Source organism: Moschus berezovskii, chromosome X, assembly GCF_049115385.1.
Source record: "Moschus berezovskii isolate FMDL1 chromosome X, NW_MosBer_1.0, whole genome shotgun sequence".
Classification (NCBI taxonomy): Eukaryota; Metazoa; Chordata; class Mammalia; order Artiodactyla; family Moschidae; genus Moschus; species Moschus berezovskii.
In genome coordinates, this window is record NC_142488.1 from 67,305,049 (window position 1) to 67,326,366 (window position 21,318).

At 38.7% G+C, this 21,318-nt stretch overlaps 2 protein-coding genes across 3 annotated transcripts in view; one reads left to right on the forward strand and one right to left on the reverse strand.

The window, feature by feature from the left end:
* MAGT1 (magnesium transporter 1) overlaps positions 1-10,395 on the reverse strand; it is a 50,999-nt gene extending 40,604 nt beyond the window's left edge. The window contains exon 1 of one of the 2 annotated variants that reach the window (XM_055438078.2): positions 10,246-10,395. In XM_055438078.2, the coding sequence (XP_055294053.1) occupies positions 10,246-10,347 (102 nt within the window). In that variant the 5' untranslated portion in view covers positions 10,348-10,395. The remainder of the gene's footprint in view (positions 1-10,245) is intronic. The other variant, XM_055438079.2, reaches the window with a different exon arrangement.
* Positions 10,396-14,973: 4,578 nt separating this feature from the next.
* On the forward strand, positions 14,974-19,883 carry COX7B (cytochrome c oxidase subunit 7B). The gene is made up of 3 exons (XM_055393380.2): positions 14,974-15,096; positions 17,536-17,660; positions 18,919-19,883. Exons 1-3 carry the CDS (start codon positions 15,057-15,059, stop codon positions 18,994-18,996), a joined length of 243 nt encoding a protein of 80 aa, XP_055249355.1. The 5' UTR covers positions 14,974-15,056; the 3' UTR covers positions 18,997-19,883.
* Positions 19,884-21,318: the final 1,435 nt, after the last annotated feature.

The window sequence follows — 21,318 nt, forward strand, 5'->3', positions numbered from 1 at the left end:
TCATTGAGAAAATAGAAGCTACTATTTGGAATGCCTTCCATGTATGTGTCAGGCAGCAACTTCTCTCCTTACAGAATGAATATTCAATTCAATGGGAGGCTTCCCTGGTGGCTCAGACAAGTAAAGAATCCCCCTGCAATGCAGGAGACCCAGATTCCATGCCTGGGTTGGGAAGATCCCCTGGAGAAGGGAATGGCTACCCACCACTCCAGTATTCTTGCCTGGAGAATTCCATGGACAGAGGAGCCTGGTGGGGTCCACGGGGTCACAAATCCTTACAACAACACAATGAGGTTAAATGTTCTATTTTTATTTCATTTAAATGTTCAGTAAACAGGATCAGAGAGGTTAAGTAACTTGGACAAAGTGTCACAGTGAGACACAAAGCAAGGATTCAAACAGATCATTCTAAATCAAGCAATAGCAGCATTACTAACATGTTGGACCAGGTAATTCTTTGTTGTGGGGAGCTGTCTGCCACAATGCTTATTAAGCACCATCCCTGACCTCTACTTGTTGGATGTCTGTACCATCACCAGCTGCCACCAACCAAAAATGTCTCCAGACATTGTCAGGTAATCCTTGGGAAGTAAAGTTCTACACTCCCTCACTGAGAAACATTGTTTTAAACTGAAAAGGATTTTAACAGCTCAACTCAAACTTTTATAATTTTATTATGCATTCAAAAATATTTTTATTACTGATCAGAACGCAATGTAAAAGAAAGATTTTGTAATAAAAGTAAGTAAAAACTTCCTGAAGCAAGCCTTTAGCACGATAGTATTATTAACTTCCTAGGCCTGTGTTTCTCAAAGTGTGGCTAATGTAAAGGAGCCTATTAAAAGTGCAGACTTTAGGTTTCATCCTCCAGTAAATCTGATTCAGTAGATCTACATAAGCCCCACTCAAAGGATGCTGATTAGCAGGTTAGCTGATATAAAAGACCTAGCAGCATACCTGAGTAAGACATATTGTCTGTTCAATAACGTGCTGGGTTTCCTGTCTGGATTGGAGAGCCAAAAACACATGTTTTTCCATGAACCCAATAGGAATTGGTCATCTAGGTTGGTCATAACCAACCTAGATAGTATAATAAAAAGCAGAGACATTACTTTGCCACAAAACCAAGGTCCGTCTAGTCAAGGCTATAGTTTTTCCAGTGGTCATGTATGGATGTGAGAGCTGGACTGTGAAGAAAGCTGAGCGCCAAAGAATTGATGCTTTTGAACTGTGGTGTTGGAGAAGACTCTTGAGAGTCCCTTGGACTGCAAGGAGATCCAACCAGTCCATTCTAAAGGAGATCAATCCTGGGTGTTCATTGGAAGGACTGATGCTAAAGCTGAAACTCCAATATTTTGGCCACCTCATGTGACGAGTTGACTCACTGGAAAAGAGTCTGATGCTAGGAAGGATTGGGGGTGGGAGGAGACGGGGACAACAGAGAATGAGATGGCTGGATGGCATCACCGACTCTGTGGACATGAGTTTTAGTGAACTCCGGGAGTTGGTGATGGACAGGGAGGCCTGGCGTGCTGTGATTCATGGGGTCGCGGAGAGTCGGACAGACTGAGCAAATGAACTGAACTGAACTGAATAGGAATTGAGTGTTATAAATCCATTCACCTAGTTCTAAGAAACTGCTTGGTGAGCAGGCCCCTGAATTTTATAGGGTTTATCAGTTACAGATCCTGGCTTCCTCTATGGTAAGATAGCACCACCATCAGTCATTGAGACTGAGGCTTTTATTTGACAACAAGGAATCATCCATATAGTGAATGCTTTAAACATGGAAGGGGAGAAGAACTTATGCTAAATCCTGACTCACCAACTAGTAGCAAATGGCAGAAGAGCTTCGCTACTCCCAGGGGAGACTATAAACATATATAGAGGCCTTGCTACCTGAATGTGAACGGACCTTGATCCTCACATGTCAGGAAGGTGGCACAAGAAGGTGTAAGTGATGTCTAAGACCGTATACCACCTGTCATCAGACTGTGTAATGGATTTAGTTGCAGTCACAATGTCTGGGAGCAACTATTGCAATCAGCTGGTAATAAGCTGCTATAAGACTTCAGTTCCTATTAGTCTTTTTTTAAACTGGCATTAAGGGCTGAGATACTACATCACTTACCATCTTTGATGCCTTTAAGTCTTTAATCAAGGCTGTGATTTCCCATTTTCTTTTTGGGGGAGGGGCGGTTCTTTAGCTTCTGGTGGATTCCAAGAATATGGAGTTTTAACATGAACCCAAAGTGATTCTGTAGGAGTTGAAGTTTCAGTACTGCTGTTCTACATTTTAATTCTTATGAGCAAGTCATCAAGACAGTATGGTACTAGCACAAAGACAGAAATATAGATCAATGGAACAAAATAGAAAGCCCAGAGATAAATCCACGCACCTATGGACACCTTATCTTTGACAAAGGAGGCAAGAATATACAATAGAGAGAAGACAATCTCTTTAAAAAGTGGTGCTGGGAAAACTGGTCAACCACTTGTAAAAGAATAACTAGAACACTTTCTAACCATACACAAAAATAAACTCAAAATGGATTACAGATCTAAATGTAAGACCAGAAACTATAAAACTCCTAGAGGAGAACATAGGCAAAACACTCTCCAACATAAATCACAGCAGGATCCTCCATGACCCACCTCCCAGAATATTGGAAATAGAAGCAAAAATAAACAAATGTGACCTACTGAAAATATTTTGCACAAGAAAGGAAACTATAAGCAAGGTGAAAAGACAGCCTTCAGAATGGGAGAAAATAATAGCAAATGTAGCAACTGACAAAGAATTAATCTCAAATCAGTTGAATCAGTTCTAATGAGGTGGATGAAACTGGAGCCTATTATACAGAGTGAAGTAAGCCAGAAAGAAAAACACCAATACAGTATAGTAACACATATATATGGAATTTAGAAAGATGCAAATGATAACCCTGTATACGAGACAGCAAAAGAGACACAGATGTATAGAACAGTCTTTGGGACTCTTTGGGAGAAGGTGAGGGTAGGATGATTTTGGAGAATGGCATTGAAACACGTATGTTGTCATATGTGAAACGAATCACTAGTTCAGGGTCGATACAAAAAAAAAAAAAAAGAATTAATCTCAAAAATATACAAGCAACTCCTGTAGCTCAATTCCAGAAAAATAAATGACACAATCAAAAAATGGGCCAAAGAACGAAACAGACATTTCTCCAAAGAAGACATACAGATGGCTAACAAACACATGAAAAGATGCTCAACATCACTCATTATCAGAGAAATGCAAATCAAAACCACAACGAGGTACCATCTCACGCTGGTCAGAGTGGCTGCTATCCAAAAGTCTACAAGCAATAAATGCTGGAGAGGGTGTGGAGAAAAGGGAAACCTCTTACACTGTTGGTGGGAATGCAAACTAGTACAGCCACTATGGAGAACAGTGTGGAGATTCCTCAAAAAACTGGAAACAGAACTGCCATACGACCCAGCAATCCCAATCTTGGGCATACACACCAAGGAAACCAGAATTGAAAGAGACACATGTACCCCAATGTTCATCGCAGCACTGTTTGTAATAGCCAGGACATGGAAGCAACCTAGATGTCCATCTGCAGACGAATGGATAAGAAAGCCTTGGTACATATACACAATGGAGTATTACTCAGCCATTAAAAAGAATACATTTGAATCAGTTCTAATGAGGTGGATGAAGCTGGAGCTTATATTACAGGGTGAAGTAAGCCAGAAACAAAAACACCAATACAGTATACTAATGCATACTTATGGAATTTAGAAAGATGGTAATGATAACCCTGTATGCGAGACAGCAAAAGAGACAGAGATGTATAGAACAGTGTTTTGGACTCTGTGGGAGAGGGTGAGGGTGGGATGATTTGGGAGAATGGCATTGAAACATGTATATTATCGTATGTGAAATGAATCATCAGTCCAGGTTCGATGCATGAGACAGGGTGCACAGGGCTGTTGTACTGGGATGACCCAGAGGGATGGGACGGGGAGGGAGGTGGGAGGGAGGTTCAGGATGGGGAACACATGTACACCCGTGGTGGATTCGTGTCAATGTATGGCAAAACCACTACAAAATTGTAATTAGCCTCCAATTAAAATAAATAAATTTAAATTAAAAAATTCTTATGAACAAGGATCCGATGTTATATAATTTACATGCAATTTTATACAGATTAAATAAACATTAAGCAATTTAAGTTATAAACAACAGGATAAAATACACCATTCCTAAAAATAAACCTCCACATGATGTTTCTGAAATGGTTGAAGAATGTGATATATTCAAGATAACTCAAATATAACACATATGATGCCTTAATAATTCCTAGACACTTCTTTTACTACTCCTCTCATCTTTTCTGATTTTATGAAAGAATTTCTCTTTTCCTAATATTTGAGTTAACAACAGACTTGTTCCAAACAGGAAAAGGAGTACGTCAAGGTTGTATATTGTCATCCTGCTTATTTAACTTACATGCAGAGTACATCATAAGGAACGCTGGGCTGGAAGAAGCATAATCTGGAATCAAGATTGCTGGGAGAAATATCAATTACCTCAGATACGCAGAGGACACCACCCTTATGGCAGAAAGTGAAGAGGAACTAAAAAGTCTCTTGATGAAAGTGAAAGAGGAGAGTGAAAAAGTTGGCTTAAAGCTCAACATTCAGAAAACTAAGATCATGGCATCTGGTCCCATCACTGCATGGGAAATAGATGGGGAAACAGTGGAAACAGTGTCAGACTTTATTTTTTTGGGCTCCAAAATCACTGCAGATGGTGATTGCAGCCATAAAATTAAAAGACGCTTATTCCTTGGAAGGAAAGTTATGACCAACCCAGATAGTATATTAAAAAGCAGAGACATTACTTTGCCAACGAAGGTCCGTCTAGTCAAGGCTATGGTTTTTCCAGTGGTCATGTATGGATGTGAGAGTTGGACTGTGAAGAAAGCTGAGCGCCGAAGAATTGATGCTTTTGAACTGTGGTGTTGGAGAAGACTCTTGAGAGTCCCTTGGACTGCAAGGAGATTCAACCAGTCCATTCTAAAGGAGAGCAGTCCTGGGTGTTCATTGGAAGGACTGATGCTAAAGCTGAAACTCCAATACTTTGGCCACCTCATGCGAAGAGTTGACTCGTTGGAAAAGACCCTGATGCTGGGAGGGATTGGTGGCAGGAGGAGAAGGGGATGACAGAGGATGAGATGGCTGGATGGCATCACCGACTTGATGGACATGAGTTTGAGTAAACTCCAGGAGTTGGTGATGGACAGGGAGGCCTGGCGTGCTGTGATTCATGGGGTAGCAAACAGTTGGACACGACTTAGCAACTGAACTGAACTGAACTGAATCATTCTCTAGATATTCCTTTATCTTTCAAAGTCATAATAATCAAAAGTTAAGGGTTAAGGGGATTTCCTGGTGGCTCAGTGGTAAAGAATCCACCCTGTCAGTGCAGGAGGCATGGGTTTAATCTCTGGTCTGGGAAGATCCCACATCCCAGGGAGCACCTAAGCCTGTGCACCACAGTTATTGAGCTTGTGCTCTAGAGTCCAGGAGCTGTAACTACTGAGTCCACTTGCCACAACTACTGAAGCCTGTGCACCCTAGAGCCTGTGCTCTGTAATGAGAAGCCACCACCATGACAAGCCCTCATACCACAACTAGAAAGTAGCCCCCACTGTCCACAACTTTAGAAAAAGTCCAAGCAGCAACGAAGACTCAGTACAGAAAAAAAAAAAATATATATATATATATACACACACATATATATATTTAAAACATAAACAGTTAAAATGTCACCTGTGCTCTTTAGGTCCTTCTAGTTACTATTTACAACTTTAAAGTTATTAGTAAGAAACACAATTTCCAAGGATGATAGTACATGAACGTAAGAGATTTATCAACCGAACTCAGCAACTCAAAGTAGTAATTGATTTGGAATGAACTCTATTTCAAATACTTTTTCCACTAATTGTTTTAAAAAAACATTTGAGAAAATATATCCATCCAGTTTTAAAATTTGCACTGGATATATTTATTAAAAACAAAAGTTTACTATGAAAAAACATTAGATTTATTTCTCCCCTTCTTGGAGTACATTACTTTCAAGTACTCAAATAAAACAAAAAGAAGAGTGATAATATTCACGATCTAAATATAATACCAACAAAATTAAGTAAGCGTAAAGTCTTTCTCTCCTCTTGAAATGTGTAAATTAGAATGGCCACAAAATAATCCCACTAACAGGAAGTCAATTAATATCTCTAATTCTGTTAGTAATAATCAAGTATGATGAAACTTTTAGGAGTATAAGAAATTACAGTAACAACAGTTTAATTTTATTCTACTTCCTTGCATAATATCTCAATTAGCTCTAGCAAAGTAGATTAAGCTTTAACAATTACAAATTCTCCTATCACTGAATATCACTTATCAAAGATAGCATATAAGAATTCACTATCATTTAAATTTTGATCCTGCCATTAAGATTACTTTTAAATTTCAGAATAAAGCTAAGCATCACCGGTCTGAATTCCTCTAAAATGCACCTCCTTTTCCCTCAAAACTTACTTCATTGTATCTGTGTTCTAGAACATCATGGTTTATTCATAAAAATTCTTGATTTTTAGCTTTCCTAATAATCCACTAGTCTACAAATATTAGTCTAAAAAATTCCTGGTTAAGGAATAAATTTCCAATTCTATCCTTAACTTAAGAGTGAGACTGAATAGATCTGGAAACATAATTGGCAGATAAACACTGAAGGAGAAAGACAGTAAACAGAAGAGAGTATTTGTAATCCTTAAATGCTATCTGCGCCATTCTCGGTATACACATTTCCTGGATAGGGCTAAAATATTCCACTATCCCTTCTTCTTGATGTTTTATTTTTGGACAATGTCTCAATTTTCTTGTTTTGCAATGCTATTGAGCCTTTGGTTCTTGGTAATAAGGTATTTTCTAAGTAATTGCTGGGGTTTTGTGCATGTGACACTTTTATGTATCAGTTCTCAAAGCAATGTAAGAGAATATAGAAGTTTTTTCAGTATTGCCTGCCTTGTCAAAATATGCAGATAATTTTATTTTCTGAATAATCTTCATAAAATCTTAACACAAAAAGATCAATTGAAAAATGTTTTATATTGGGATTTCCCTGGTGGTCCAGTGATTAAGAATACACCTTGCAATGCAGGGGACAAGGGTTCGATCCCTGGTTGGGGAACTAAGATCCTACATGCTGTGGAGCAACTGGCCCCATGCACCACAACTACTGAGCCAGCTCCCACAACTAGAGAGTCCATTTGCCTCAATGAAAGATCCCACATAACGCAATGGAGATCCCACAGGCCACAACTAAGACCCAACACAGCCAAATAATTTTTTAAAAAATGTATACTGCAGAGGAACACAATTTTATTTTATTTTCTAACATTCATGTGTCTTCTACATGCCAGATATTATATTAGGCACTTTACAAGCCCCATCTCCTTTAATTTTCACAATATGAAAAGAAATAGGCATTTTCCCATTCTACTGATAAGGAAAATGAGACTCAGAGTAACTGGCTAAAGATCACTTGGATTGCATTAACATACATGCTGTTTAAAATTTTACACAATATTTTGAAAACTGAGAAAACAGAGGGAAAACTATCTGCCATCCTAGCATTATTAAGACCATTTTTTAATGTTTTGGTATGCTTTGTGCATTCACTCTTTTCCAGGGAATTCCCTGGCAGCCCGTAGGTTTGGATTCAATGCTTTCACTCATGGGCCCCAGGTTCGATCTCTGGTCAGGGAATTAAGATCCCACATGACTTGCAGCCAGTACAGGGAGGAGCCTGAATTGAGATGAGTCTGTGAAGAAACAGATTATATAAGTTCTCTTGTACTTTGCAAAATACCTTTTTTTAACCGTTTGGTTTTCAGTTTTTCTCCTTAGCATCTCTGGCAACACTACGAAGGATGAGTTCAAGGATGATCAGTTAGACAGATATGGCAATAAATTTGCAAGAGCACTAACAGTCTTGAACAGTGGGCACGGTGAGAGGGGAGTTAGAATCTGATTCCTTAAAAAATTTTATTGAGATAAAATTCACATAGCATAAAATCTACCATGTTAACAATTTTAAAGTGCACAATTCATTGCTAATCCCTTTTAAAAGTACTTTATCCCCTGCTAGGTTCTTCTGCTTCTAGTTTAGTGAGAGGTTAAATGAATAAATAATTTAATTAGTAGAAATACTGGTTATTAAAAATCTACACTTTTTTACTTAAAAAGGGTAAGTGGTGGTTGTAGAAATTTAGACAATACCAACATACAAGGTAAAAAGTTAAAGTCTTCCGCTAATGAACAATCCCAACTATCCAGAGATAGCCACTCTTCTATATTGTTACAAAGGTTTCTTTCTACGTATACCTAACTTGTAGGGTTTTTTTAAACATAAAAGGTCTCCAGAATATAAAACTATGTATCGCTCTACATCTTGTTTTCCACGTAAAAACTGACTTGGAATCTTCCTCAAAAAGCCCATCAATTTCTAGTTCCAGTATAGGAGCTTGCTCATTTTGTACACTTTGTATACTGTATATTTTTAACTTCACTTTTTGCCAAGCTAATAAGTAACTCGTTTTAATATGCTACTTTTTTTAATGGAATAGGGCAAATATTCATCAACAGAGAAGGCAGGTTCTTTTAAAATTCAGCTCAAGTTGACAAGCATCTGAGCCGATTAAATAGCATTTTTAAAGTGCATGTGAGATGAGGGGTCCAATACCTGGGTTGGGAAGATCCCCTGGAGGAGGGCATGGCAACCCACCCCAGTATTCCTGCCTGGAGAATTCCACGGACAGACGAGCCTGGTGGGCTACAGTCCCTGGGGTCACAAAGAGTCGAGCACGACTAAGGCGACTTAGGAGGCACGCACACACAGGTATTGTGTACAAAAGGAAGCACAAAATATACAGGAAATAGCTTAAGACTAACCAAAGATCTTAGTCTTTGTTCTTCAACGGTTACCCGTGTAAGCTTAGGCCTTAGGTTTCCTCATCTATAAAATTAGAGCGCATAAACAACTGCCAGTAATTTGTAAGGCTCTTAAGAACAAACGGCTCTAAGTCACAAATGTTTCAAAACAATAATGTTAAAAATCCTCACCTTGTATTGCTTAACAGTGAGTAAACATTGCTTAACACTGTATCTCCTCCACTTGTCAAAGCCAGTAAATTGCACAAGGAGGGACCTTAGTTTTGTTCACTTATGTATACTAAGTTCCCAGAACAATGGCTGGTGCGCTTGATATATGGTAAATGGTTGAAAATGGCTTAAGAACTTCACTCCAGTAAATAAAGAAAGCTAAGCGCGGAAGAACTGATGCTTTTGGACTATGGTTTTGGAGAAGACTCTTGAGAGTCCCTTGGACTGCAAGGAGATCCAACCAGTCCTTCCTAAAGGAAATCAGTCCTGAATATTGGAAGGACTGACGCTAAAGCTGAAACGCCAATATTTTGGCCACCTGATGCGAAGAACTGACTCAATGGAAAAGAGCCTGATGCTGGAAAAGATTGAAGGCAGGAGGAGAAGGGGACGACAAAGGATGAGATGGTTGGATGGCATCACCAAATCTATGAACATGAGTCTGAGTAAGCTCCGGGAGTTGGTGATGGACAGGGAAGCCTGGCGTGCTGCAGTCTATGGGGGTCACAAAGAGTTGGACAGGACTGAGCGACTGAACTGAAATTGCTTTCAATCAATTTTTTGGACAATGAAATAAATGTGGCATAGCTCCGCTCTTCTGTTTAATCCTCTCATTCCTGAAGTGAAAATGCTACATAATATATAGTTCTTAAATGTCTAAAAGGAAGTTAGAGCTATTGACAGCAGAGCCAGATATTCTATCCCTTGAACCTAAAGTCGAACTTCCCTCCACCACCTGATGGGGCCCATATTCAAAGAAGTGTCAAAACTCGTAGCTCAGTTTATCCACAGGCCTACAGAAGCCAGGCTGTCACCTACTCTGCCACACTCTTAGACTCGACAATCCCAGAAGACAAAGTGTTACGGTTTCTTCTTTTGCGAACCCCACAATTCTAAAAACGGCAGAACTGAAGCCACCAAAGACACAGAACTGGCGAGGAAAGGGATCGGGAAGACCAAAACAGATTCTCTCAAGCCCCTCTCGTTCAGAAAAGCCCGTGCTGCTGGAAACAGCGTCCTCACCTCCTTCTTTCTCTGGGCAGAGGCTGAGGGAACCCCGAAAACGAGCAGCAGTGCCACCGCCATGACTGCAGAGACATACCAACGCCACCAACGCGCTGCCATGTTCGCCTTCTCTCCCGCCTAGTAGGGAAACTTCCCTAGGGTTGGGTCTGAGGGTTGGTTGGGCGTGAGAACAGGCAAACCAGCCCCCTGTCCCCTTCTCATTGGCCCAGCTCAGCCCTGTCGGTAGTCCCCTCACAAAACGTCACGACGCTGTACTGCCAAACGCCCGCTAAAAGACGGCTCACTTCCAATTGGTCTCCGTTAGCCAATACAAACACGATAATCTGGAGGTTTTGCATTGGTCCGCTGAGGATGATGGACCACCCCTTTCATTAAACGTAAAGGTGGCGGGTGTAGGCTCTTTAAATGCGCCTGCGCAGTTGTGAAGCATTGCGGCTTTTAGGTGTTGGAGATACCCTGAGGTTACTAAACCGGAGAAGGCAATGGCAAGCCACTCCAGTACTATTGCCTAGAAAATCCCATGGATGGAGGAGCCTGGTAGGCTGCAGTCCGTGGGGTCGCTAAGGGTCGGACACGACTGAGCGACTTCACTTTCACTTTTCACTTTCACACATTGGAGAAGGAAATGGCAACCCACTCCAGTGTTCTTGCCTGGAGAAATCCGGGGACGGGGGAGCCTGGTGGGCTTCCGTCTATGGGGTCACACAAAGTCGGACACGACTGAAGTGACTTAGCAGCAGCAGTAGCAGCAGAGGTTACTAAAACAGGATATTTTCTCCTCAGGTTCTTTCAGAAGCCTTTGAAATCGACCGGACTTCACTGGTGGTCCAGTGGTTAAGAATCCGCCTGCCAATGCAGGGGACATGGTTTCATCTTCCCCCGTCTGGGAATATTCCACACGCTGCAAGGGCAACTAAGCCGCAGGCCACAACTACTGAGTCAGCGGGCCCTAGAGTCCGTGCTCCAGAACAAGAGAGGCCACCATAATGAGAAACCGAGCATCGCAATTAGAGAGTAGCCCCTGCTCCCTTCAACCAGAGAAAGCGTCCGACACCCCCGCCCCTTCCACCACCACCACCACACCTCCCCGCCCAGGAAGGAAGACACAAAGACTCAGCCTAGCCAAAAATAAATAAAAAACTAAATTAATTAAAAAAAAAGAAACCCACCTCTTTCGTGTACTATTCTAGATAAATTTTGCCCAGCCATATAATTGATAAGACCTATCATAAGCCCGTCATTTGGCCTCCAAAGTGTTTCAAATCCTAAAAAGGTAAAAAAGCAAGAAAGGAAAAACAATATTGCTGAAGGAGATTTTTTTTAAGACGGTGCCACGTGTGCTGATCAGAGCAGATGTCAAAAGTTATTTTCTAAAGTGCTTATTCACCGCAATCTTTTGGATGTATGAGGTGGGCATCAACAAGGACTTATATTTTGATTATAGACAGCAAATGCTTTTTTTTAACTTGTCATTAGTTTGAGGGGTGGATGCCACACTAAGGTTGTAAGAAAGCACTTAGGTCTTTTTTTTAAGTTTTTGTTTCATAATCGGCTGTCTTAAATATCCAAATCCCTTTTCTAAAAAATAACAAAAATCCTTCAAAGAAGAACTTTCCATTTATTTGTCCCAGTTCTGTTTATCATAGTGAGTTATAAAACTGGGATGTTTTTATTGAAGAAGAATAATATATTCAAGAGGAAAAGCACCAACAAAATCAATCGCTTGTAATTTGGATTTATTTTCGTGCTTTGGAATATCATATGACCATTCTTTTAGGCCGTGGTGGGACACACACACACAGAGGAAAATAATTTCATCAAGCTGGAGAGACAAAGAGATGGGCATGAAAGGGAAAAGAGCTCATTCTGAAGAGATTTGATTTGATATAGAGAGGTGAAAAAAAACGTTAGGAGACACTCATAATATGAAAAATACAAAAAAACACTTGGACATGCCATATCATTCCATTTATGTGACATTCTAGAAAGTGAACAGATCAGTAGCTATCAGGGACTGGAGGTGGGGAGAGGGATTGACTACAAAAGGGCCACACAAGGAGATTTTTTTTATGAGGGTGCAACCTTTCTCTCCTTAATTGTTGGAGTGGTTATACACTGTTTGCATTTGTCAAAACTCAGAATATTACAGTAAAAAAAGTGAAATTTACTGCATGTGAATTTAACAAAAATTAAGGTTTTTAAGTACACAGAGAAATCTCAACTATCATTTTGGCAAAAATTCAATACGTGCTGTCATTGAGTCTATCAGAAACAGGAACCCTCAAACACTGCTGGTAGTTACGCAAAATGGAGGATAACTTAACCATATCCAATACATTTATCCTTCGATTCAGCAATCCCACTTTTGGGGATCTACTCCAATAATAAGATATATGTACACAAAATTATTCATTTCAGCACTACTTGAAATATTCTCAAAACCATTAAATGTTCAAATGTAGGAGAATGACTATAGAACATAAATACCTTGGAATTTTTCACAACTGTAAGGAAAAGAAATGAGGAAGAGCTGTGTAAATGATATGGATTTTCAAGATCTATTGTTAAAGGCAAAAAGTCCAATGCAAAAGTATGTACATATTATGCTACATTTGTAAGAAATAGAAGAGGAAATAAGAAAATATATACATGTTTAACCATTTTCGCAAAAAGAAACACAGAAAGCTTAAATCAGAAACTAATGAAATTGGTTTCCTACAGGAGTTGGAGGAAATGAGTGGAACAGTTAAGGAAGGGAATGACACTTCTCTAAGTATACCAGTTTGTATAGTTTTGACTTTTGGAATAATGTTAATGTTTTTAAAATAAAATATAAGAGCAAATCAAGATGAAAAATGTTCTGGAGACGAATGGTAGTGATAGTTGTACAACAATCTGAATGTACTTAATACCACTGAATTGTATCCTTTAAAAAGATTAAAAGGGTAAATTTTATGTCATGAATATTTTACCACAATTAAAAATTAGTTAAGCATCTAACAATCACATCAGTAAGAATGGGTTAAAAAAACTGAATACAAAATAGAAAAAAGGGAGCACAACTCTATTTCAAAAGAAAAACAACTGCACTAACAAAAATAGAACTAATCTGAATAATTTATGAACACACTATTTTGATTATATACTATTAGTCTAAAGAAAAAAATAACTACAAGCAAATCTTAAACTCTACTAAATAGATTTGTTTTTCGTAGTGATATAACAATTCTGGAAATATATTTTGTATAATGTAATATGTAAAAACATTGAAGTTGAGAGCTAGGATTCTCACTGTGTAAGAAGGGAGATACAAATATGAAATTAGGGAAAGTGAAAAAGAGCTTCTGGGGGTTGGACTGGAATTAGCAGTATTTGCATAAATTTATCATTCATAACGTATATTTCTAGCTCTACTCACTGAAAAGACTAGAAGCAATGACACTCCAATACAGGGACGACAGAGAATGAGATGGTTGGATGGCATCACCGACTCAATGGACACGAGTTTAAGAAAGCTCCGGGAGTTGGTGATGGACAGGGAGGCCTGGCGTGCTGCAGTCCATGGGGTCGCAAGGAGTCGGACACGACTGAGCAACTGAACTGAAAAGTAAGAAAAAAATTAATACCATGAAAGACAAAGAAAGGTGGAGGAACTCTTCAGTTTTATAGGAGAGTAAAGGTGGCAACCACCTGCCATGCAGGAGACATAAGAGACACGGTTTTGATAATATTTTATTATGAAAATGTCCAAACATACAGAAATATTGAAATAATTGTATTCTGACCACACACAACCAAGATTCTACGATCAACCATTTGTTAAATTTGCTTTATCATAGATCTTTCTACGTATTAAGAATTCCTTTTACTGTTTTTGCGTTCCTCATAATTTGAAATCATTTCAGAATTAAACGTATCAGTAGGTAGTAATAGGGAACAAAAAAAGAAATAAAGGAAGTTTGGAGGGAGCAGAAAGTACTGGCTAGTGTGGAGCGAGATACAAGCTCAAGCCTCTGAACGCTGTTTTGAAGTTGATGCTTTTGATGACTGCTGCTGCTGCTGCTAAGTCGCTTCAGTCGTGTCTGACTCTGTGCGACCCCACAGACGGCAGCCACCAGGCTCTGACGTCCCTGGGATTTTCCAGGCAAGAACACTGGAGTGGGTTGCCATTTCCTTCTCCGATGCATGAAAGTGAAAAGTGAAAGTGAAGTCGCTCAGTCCTATCCGTCTCTTAGTGACTCCATCGACTGTAGCCTACCAGGCTCCTCCGTCCATGGGATTTTCCAGGCAAGAGTACTGGAGTGGGGTGCCTTTGCCTTCTCCGGCTTTCGATGACTAGTCTAAGATTAATGTCTCAGTTCTCCTCTGCTGCTGCTGCTGCTGCTAAGTCGCTTCAGTCGTGTCCGACTCTGTGCGACCCCATAGACGGCAGCCGACCAGGCTCCGCCGTCCCTGGGATTCTCCAGGCAAGAACACTGGAGTGGGTTGCCATTTCCTTCTCCACAGTTCTCCTCTAAAGAGCCCTAAACCTGGCTTCAAGGCAAGCGATTTTCTCATTGTTCAGTAAATACCCTGATAAGTCATTTATAAAGCGTGAAACTACATTTCCCAAAAGGCGTGTATCTTTCCATGCTGTAAAAAGGATAAATTCTATAGGTTTTTACAGGTCTCGCGAGAGATTTCGTCAAATCTCTTTTAAAGAGCGCAGTAGAGAGCCATTTTGTTTTTCAGGAGTCTGCAAGGGTACTATACGCCGAGTCGCTAGAGGCCAGCAGCTGTAGTCGCAGCCATTTTGTGTTCACCTCAGGATGTTTCCCTTGGCCAAAAACGCACTAAGTCGTCTGAGAGGTGAGCAAAAATTGTGAACAGATTATTTCCAACCAGCTTTTATCCTTTTGTGCTCGTGGTCTCTCGTGCCCTTTCCTTCCATCTGCAGCCTCACCCTAAGTAATTGGGAAGATGTCCTTAGCATTAGCCTAATTTTGTTTGGTTTCCCAGCTCTCTTTCTGTTACTGGAGTCATAACCCTGCTCTGTTTCATTATTCGGTAGCCTGTGATTTCAAGGGGGACACTTAGTGAACACTTCTTGTTCCTTAAGTAATTTCGTAAATTTTAGCTTTGGGGATACAATGTACCCGCGAAAGAGCTTCTTATCCAGTTCCTGGTTTCATTGCAGTGCTGCTACCTGTTAAATGGTAGCACTTTAGCATTTATGTTCTTTGTGGATTATTAACTGAATAATTGTGGTTGTTTTTATTCTTACTTAAAAGTTAGATAAGTACAGGGAAAATTTTAAACCAGATGTATTGAGAATGCTCTAGATTGGAGAAGTAGAAGTCATTTCCATACTTCATTTGCACTGAAGGTGACCTTGAGTAACTTGAACAGTTTTACAATGAAAAGTGACCTTAAGCAATTACCATTGAGTTCTTTAGCTACCTTTTTATTTTCAGCTTAAAGTCATTAGAAGTATTACTAGATTGTGTACGGAACACTGAAGCACCTTTGACAATAACGAAAAAATAGTTGCCTGACTGGTTTTTCATATTCCAAAAGCCACGTCTATTATCCCTTTCACTTTCTGCGAATAATTTAACGTCTCTGAACTTCATTTTCCTCTTTTGTAAAATAGGGGCTTAGTAAATATTCCTACCTCATGGAGTTGTTGAGGTTTATATAAAATTATCAATAGGTGGTAACTGAACCGTTTTTTGTCACAGAGAAGAGGTCTAAAGAAATCCACTTGTGTGACATGAGTGTTGAAGTCATGAGGTGTTGCAGAACTGTTTAATCTTATTTTCTTTGCCTTTTGAGAAGGTAGGGCCTTGGACCTCAGGGAAAGGGGTTTGGGAGTTGTTACTTTCAATGCAGAATTCACATGCTCACTTTTAACTGCTCTAGAACAGAATGAAATGTTGTAGATTTGCCCATTCAAAATGTAACCAAAAGTGACAAAACCCTGTAAGGCACCTAAGAAAACCATTAAATGGTCAAATAACTCTCGAAAGAACCCATTGTATCACATAGAAGCCATTATATTCGTAAGTGCTAATGAATGGGCAACATTGCTATTCTTTAATACGATTTTCATTACATACTCAAATACCTTTTGAGGCTCTGAAACAATAAGGATCTGCTACTTAGATTGGAAAGGAAGAAAAAAAGCAGCTGGAAATAAGCATTTTCTAGTATTCGTTCTTTTCCAAGTCCCCCAAGTGCCTCCAGAGGAAGTTTGGAAACTCTTTCTACTAAAATAACAGTAATGGCAAAGTTTTAGTGTTTTCATTCTGCTCAGAAACTTATCTCCACCAAAAAAGTGGCTTCATTTTCTGTTACTAATGTATAGGGACTTCCCGGGTGGTGCTAGTGATTAAGAACTCACCTGCCAATGCAGGAGACATAAGAAGCCTGCAGGTTCCATCCTTGGGTCAGGAAGATCCCTGGGAGGAAGGCATGGCAATCCACTCCAGTGTTCTTGCCTGGAGAATCCCATGGACAGAGGAGCCTGGTGGGCCACAGTCCATAGGGTCACAGAGTCAGACACAATTGAAGCGATTTAGCAGCAGCAGCAGCAGCACACATGCACTAATCTATACTACTTATCCTTCAAACGTGATTGGTTTTATAGTACACTGGGTTTTCTGTTTCTGCTTTCTTCAGATTTCCTTTTCCCATATCTACGTAACCAAATCCTACCTGCTATTCAAAGTGCTTAGCTAACATTTTACTTCCTTGTATTATAATGGCTTGTGTCTGTGTATATAATAGCCTTATCTAGACTGGAAGTTACCTGAGAACAGTGCCTATGTATTATACTTTTCAAGTTGTTGAGCACTGCTGAGTAAACTTTTGTGAAAATCAAAATCATAAATGCTCAGATTAATGAAGTAGGAGCCAAGTTCAAGGATTATACAAATACCAATGTATCATGGATGTTACTGACATCACTTGTTCTTTGTTTTACCCACTCAACATTGTATTGGGGAAAATTTCAGACATATTGAAAGTTGGAATAATTGTCTAATGAACACGCACATACCCAGCATGTAAATTCTACAACGAACATTTTGCACTGTTATATCACATATTATCCATTTGTCGATTCATCTTATTTGTGAAGCATTTCAAAGTATGCAACTTGGCTTTTAGCTACAATGTTTTAACATTTTATTATACTGCATAATGCTATAGAGTAACTTCCTTGGCAATAAGTGGTAATATCAATTACAAATGTTCTCTTTTCCTGATAATTGGTAGATATGCTCCTGTATTCTTTTTTTTTTCAAGTTCAAAGCATTCAGGAAGCAGTGACAAGGCAGATCCACCAGAAGCGTGCACCTGATTTCCATGACAAATATGGTAATGCCGTATTAGCTAGTGGAGCCACTTTCTGTGTTGCTGTATGGGTATATGTAAGTACTATTGACTGATAATCTCTGTTTTAGATTTTTCTTATTGCCATTTAGTTTATGTATTCAAAATGTTTTCACACAGTAGTGTACATTTCTAGTTAGGAGGGGCTTTAGAGATTTTCTAACGTAATTACCCACTCATTGCAGGAATTTTTCCTCAGCATTGAGTATTAGTTCATCATCTGTTCTTAACATTTCCAATAACAAGTTACTTATGGATCAAAAGGCAGTCTTTTCCATATTGTGTAGCTGTTGAAAAGATCTTCTATTGAGTTAAAATCTGCCTTCTCCATATTTACCCATCATTCCATTGCAACACAAATTCTGATCATATTTCCATGTATCAGCCGTTAGATAGTAGAAAATTTTTATATTTTCTGGATCTTCTCTTTCATATTAAACATTGTTAGTTCTATCAGTCATTTTGTTATATGGTTTCCGGAGTTTTCACCATCTTGGGTCACCTTTCTTTGCTTAGTCGGTCTTCTGCATTCTACCCTTGTAACTGAGTACGGTGTTTTTGATGGATAAGATATAAAATGACTTGCTTTTAATATTTTAGTTTTTTACATCTAACATTTACCAGTCTTATTTACCTACTGTACTTGCTGATTCAAATAGGAGTCTTAAAGTTATAATAAAGATATAAATTGATTTTAAAAGATATCCCTTGCCTTAATAATTAAAGACACTTTATTAATAGGCCTTTTTCATTCTTGTTTTGATCTTCCTGAAATCAGGTATGTTATTAAAATAAGTGTGTACTTAATTAGAAGAATAAACAGATGTTGAACAAATGTGTTATTGGGGTCAATTTTGGAGGTGAAGTGCTCCTTGATGAAGGGATATTACAAATGTCCTCCTTGGCAGTACTTAGGTAGTTGTGGTTGAGTGAAACAATATTTTGAGGAGGTAGTATAGAAATGTGAAATATCAATATGAATTAATTAAAAAATTTTTTAAATGTACTTGCTCAGTCATGCTAGCTACATCTTAGTTGCTCACTAGCCATATGTGGCTACTGGCTACTGTATTGGACAGTGCAGATACAGAACATTTCTGTCATCTCTGGAAGTTCTATTGAACAGCACTACCCTAGAGAATTAGAATAGCAATTAGGTTTGGCCTACATGGAGGACACTGTGTGTTTTTAACCTGTAGAGCAGAATACCTTTGCCACTTTAGGAAATAATCTCCAAGGGAACATGGACTCTGTTTTCAACATAAGTGATAACTGATGGCATTTTAATTCTTACAGACGGCAACGCAAATTGGAATAGAATGGAACCCATCGCCTGTTGGCAGAGTCACCCCAAAGGAATGGAGAGAACAGTAATCATCCCAGCTGGTTTAATACTGAATTGTTTCAAAATCAACTCATAATTAATGCCAAGTAAAAGTACTATGTACCCATTAAAATATTGCATGTTTGAAGAAATAAAGTATACTTGAAACCTTCATTGTAGGTTTGTTTGTTTCTTTTGTAAATGAAACCAAGCTTGATTGCTTTTATTTATTTAACCTTTGTATTAATATTAAGGTCAAAACACTGTACAATTTTTTTTAATGCCCTATACTGCCCTCTTTGTGCTGACATGAGCCTGAGCTGTAGGCCAGGCTGATGCACCTCTGTGTGCAGGTGAGTGAGGGGCCAGGGCAGTGGGGTTTGTACAACTTCTTGAATAGCTTTTCTGTCTTAGGCAGTTTGAAAGGAAAGTTTGGCTATCACCTGGAAGTCAACTTTATGGTAGGCTGAAATTACAGTTCATGAATAACTTATCACAGATTTACTTTAGGTCATTTACTTTAGGTCATTTTGGTGTCCATATCTTGGTTATATCTACTTTTCAGTCTCGTTTATGTTTATATTTGGAATTGCCATTAAGTCCTTTTAACTCCTGCCAAGATAACATAAGGTGTCACCAGATCCATGAGAAAACTGGTCCTATCAAGTGAACTCCTAAGATGTCTGAAGACTAGCTAGCTCCTTGGCTCCCTTTGTACAATTATCTTAATAACCTTTTCAGCATATTTATTTGAGATGTTTATGATATTATTGAAGGATCTGTGAGATGTGGTTTTACTTTCACTTATCTATTAGTGACCTCTGCTGTTGGCTTTCTGTAACTATACCAACTTCTGGATTTGTGGAGTGTCCTGAATTCATTATAACATTGGATTTTATGTGTAAGATAGTAACTGAATAAAGTGCAATATCTTAAACCATGTGCTGCTTTACTCCTTGTTCAAAGGCTGTGAAGTAAGCCTCTTGTGGTTTGTTATAGTGCTCAAGTAAGCAGAGAATGAAATTTGAGTTGAGTGACCTATCTGTATTGCTTAATTGTTTAGTTGCCAAGTTGCATCCAGCTCTTTCGCAACCCCATGGACTGTACCCCACCAGGCTCTGTCCATGGGATTTCCCAGGCAAGAATACTGAAATGGGTTGTTTCCTTTTCCAGGGGACCTCCTCAACCCAGGGACTGAACCTGCATCTCCTGAGTTGGCAGTAGATTCTTTACCACTGAGCCACCAGGGAAGCCCATTGGCTAAATTAAAAGATTTCTAAAATTCACTTATAATGTAGGTTATCAGGTAAGTGACCTTTAGGAATCTCCAGAATTTCCTGATGTAGATAAGGATTTATATTTAAGCAAACATTTGAAGAATGTTACTCGATATATGAAATACTAAAAGAATTGCTCTTATGGCAACATGTCCTGTTTTCTCATTAAATGTACCAAAACCAGTAATTTTTAAGTCTTAAGTAGGAAAAATTATTTGAATGTCATTTCTTTTTTTTTTTCTAAAAAAGAATTTTATTAAAAAAGCACAAATGCAAAGAAATGAACAGAGGAAAATCCATGCGTCGAACCTGGACTGGTCACTTATGATAATATACATGCTACAATTCCATTCTCTCCAATCATTCCACCTTCACCCTCTCCCACAGAGTCCTAAAGACTGTTCTAAATGCCTATGTCTCTTTTGCAGTCTCTTATACAGGGTTCAGGTTACCATTTTTCTAAATTCCATATATATGCGTTAATATACGGTATTGATGTTCTTCTTTCTGGCTTACTTCACTCTGTATAATTGGCTCCAATTTCATCCACCTCATTAAAACTGATTCAAATGCATTCTTTTTGATGGCTGAGAAATACTCCATTGTGTATATGTACCAAAACTTTCTTATCCATTCATCTGCAGATGGATTGAATGTCATTTCAATAAAAGGTTCCAAGATTAGAAACTACATAGTGCCACTGTTTGATTAAATTTGAACATCTCATATTTAGAATGTTAAAAGTATTCAAATGCATGTAACCAACATGATTAAGCAAAATAAACATGTCTCAGGAAGTTTTAACCTTTGTTCCTCAGTTGGCACAGAATTTCTAATGTAATTTTCAGTACAATTAGTACCACTTCTGTCAGATAAGTGATAATTGTCACTTATTCTAATAGGCAAAAAGAAATAGTATGACTTGTAGCAGCATGTGTTGCCTTATGTGATAAAGTCTGGTGGTGGTAGTCGACATCTTTGAAAATACTTTTTAAAACTTAATCGTTAATCTTGGCCTGATGAGTAGTTATAAAACTACTATGGCCACTACCAGAAATGAAGCTGTAGTTTAAATTGTTTTGTGCTATCATAATA

Excerpts from the sequence above, each read along its gene's own strand:
- COX7B (XM_055393380.2), top strand. The coding sequence starts at position 15,057 with ATGTTTCCCTTGGCCAAAAACGCACTAAGTCGTCTGAGAG. Across the intron at positions 15,097-17,535 it reads CGCACTAAGTCGTCTGAGAG|TTCAAAGCATTCAGGAAGCA; the intron begins GTGAGCAAAAAT and ends TTTTTTTTCAAG. Across the intron at positions 17,661-18,918 it reads GTGTTGCTGTATGGGTATAT|ACGGCAACGCAAATTGGAAT; the intron begins GTAAGTACTATT and ends TAATTCTTACAG.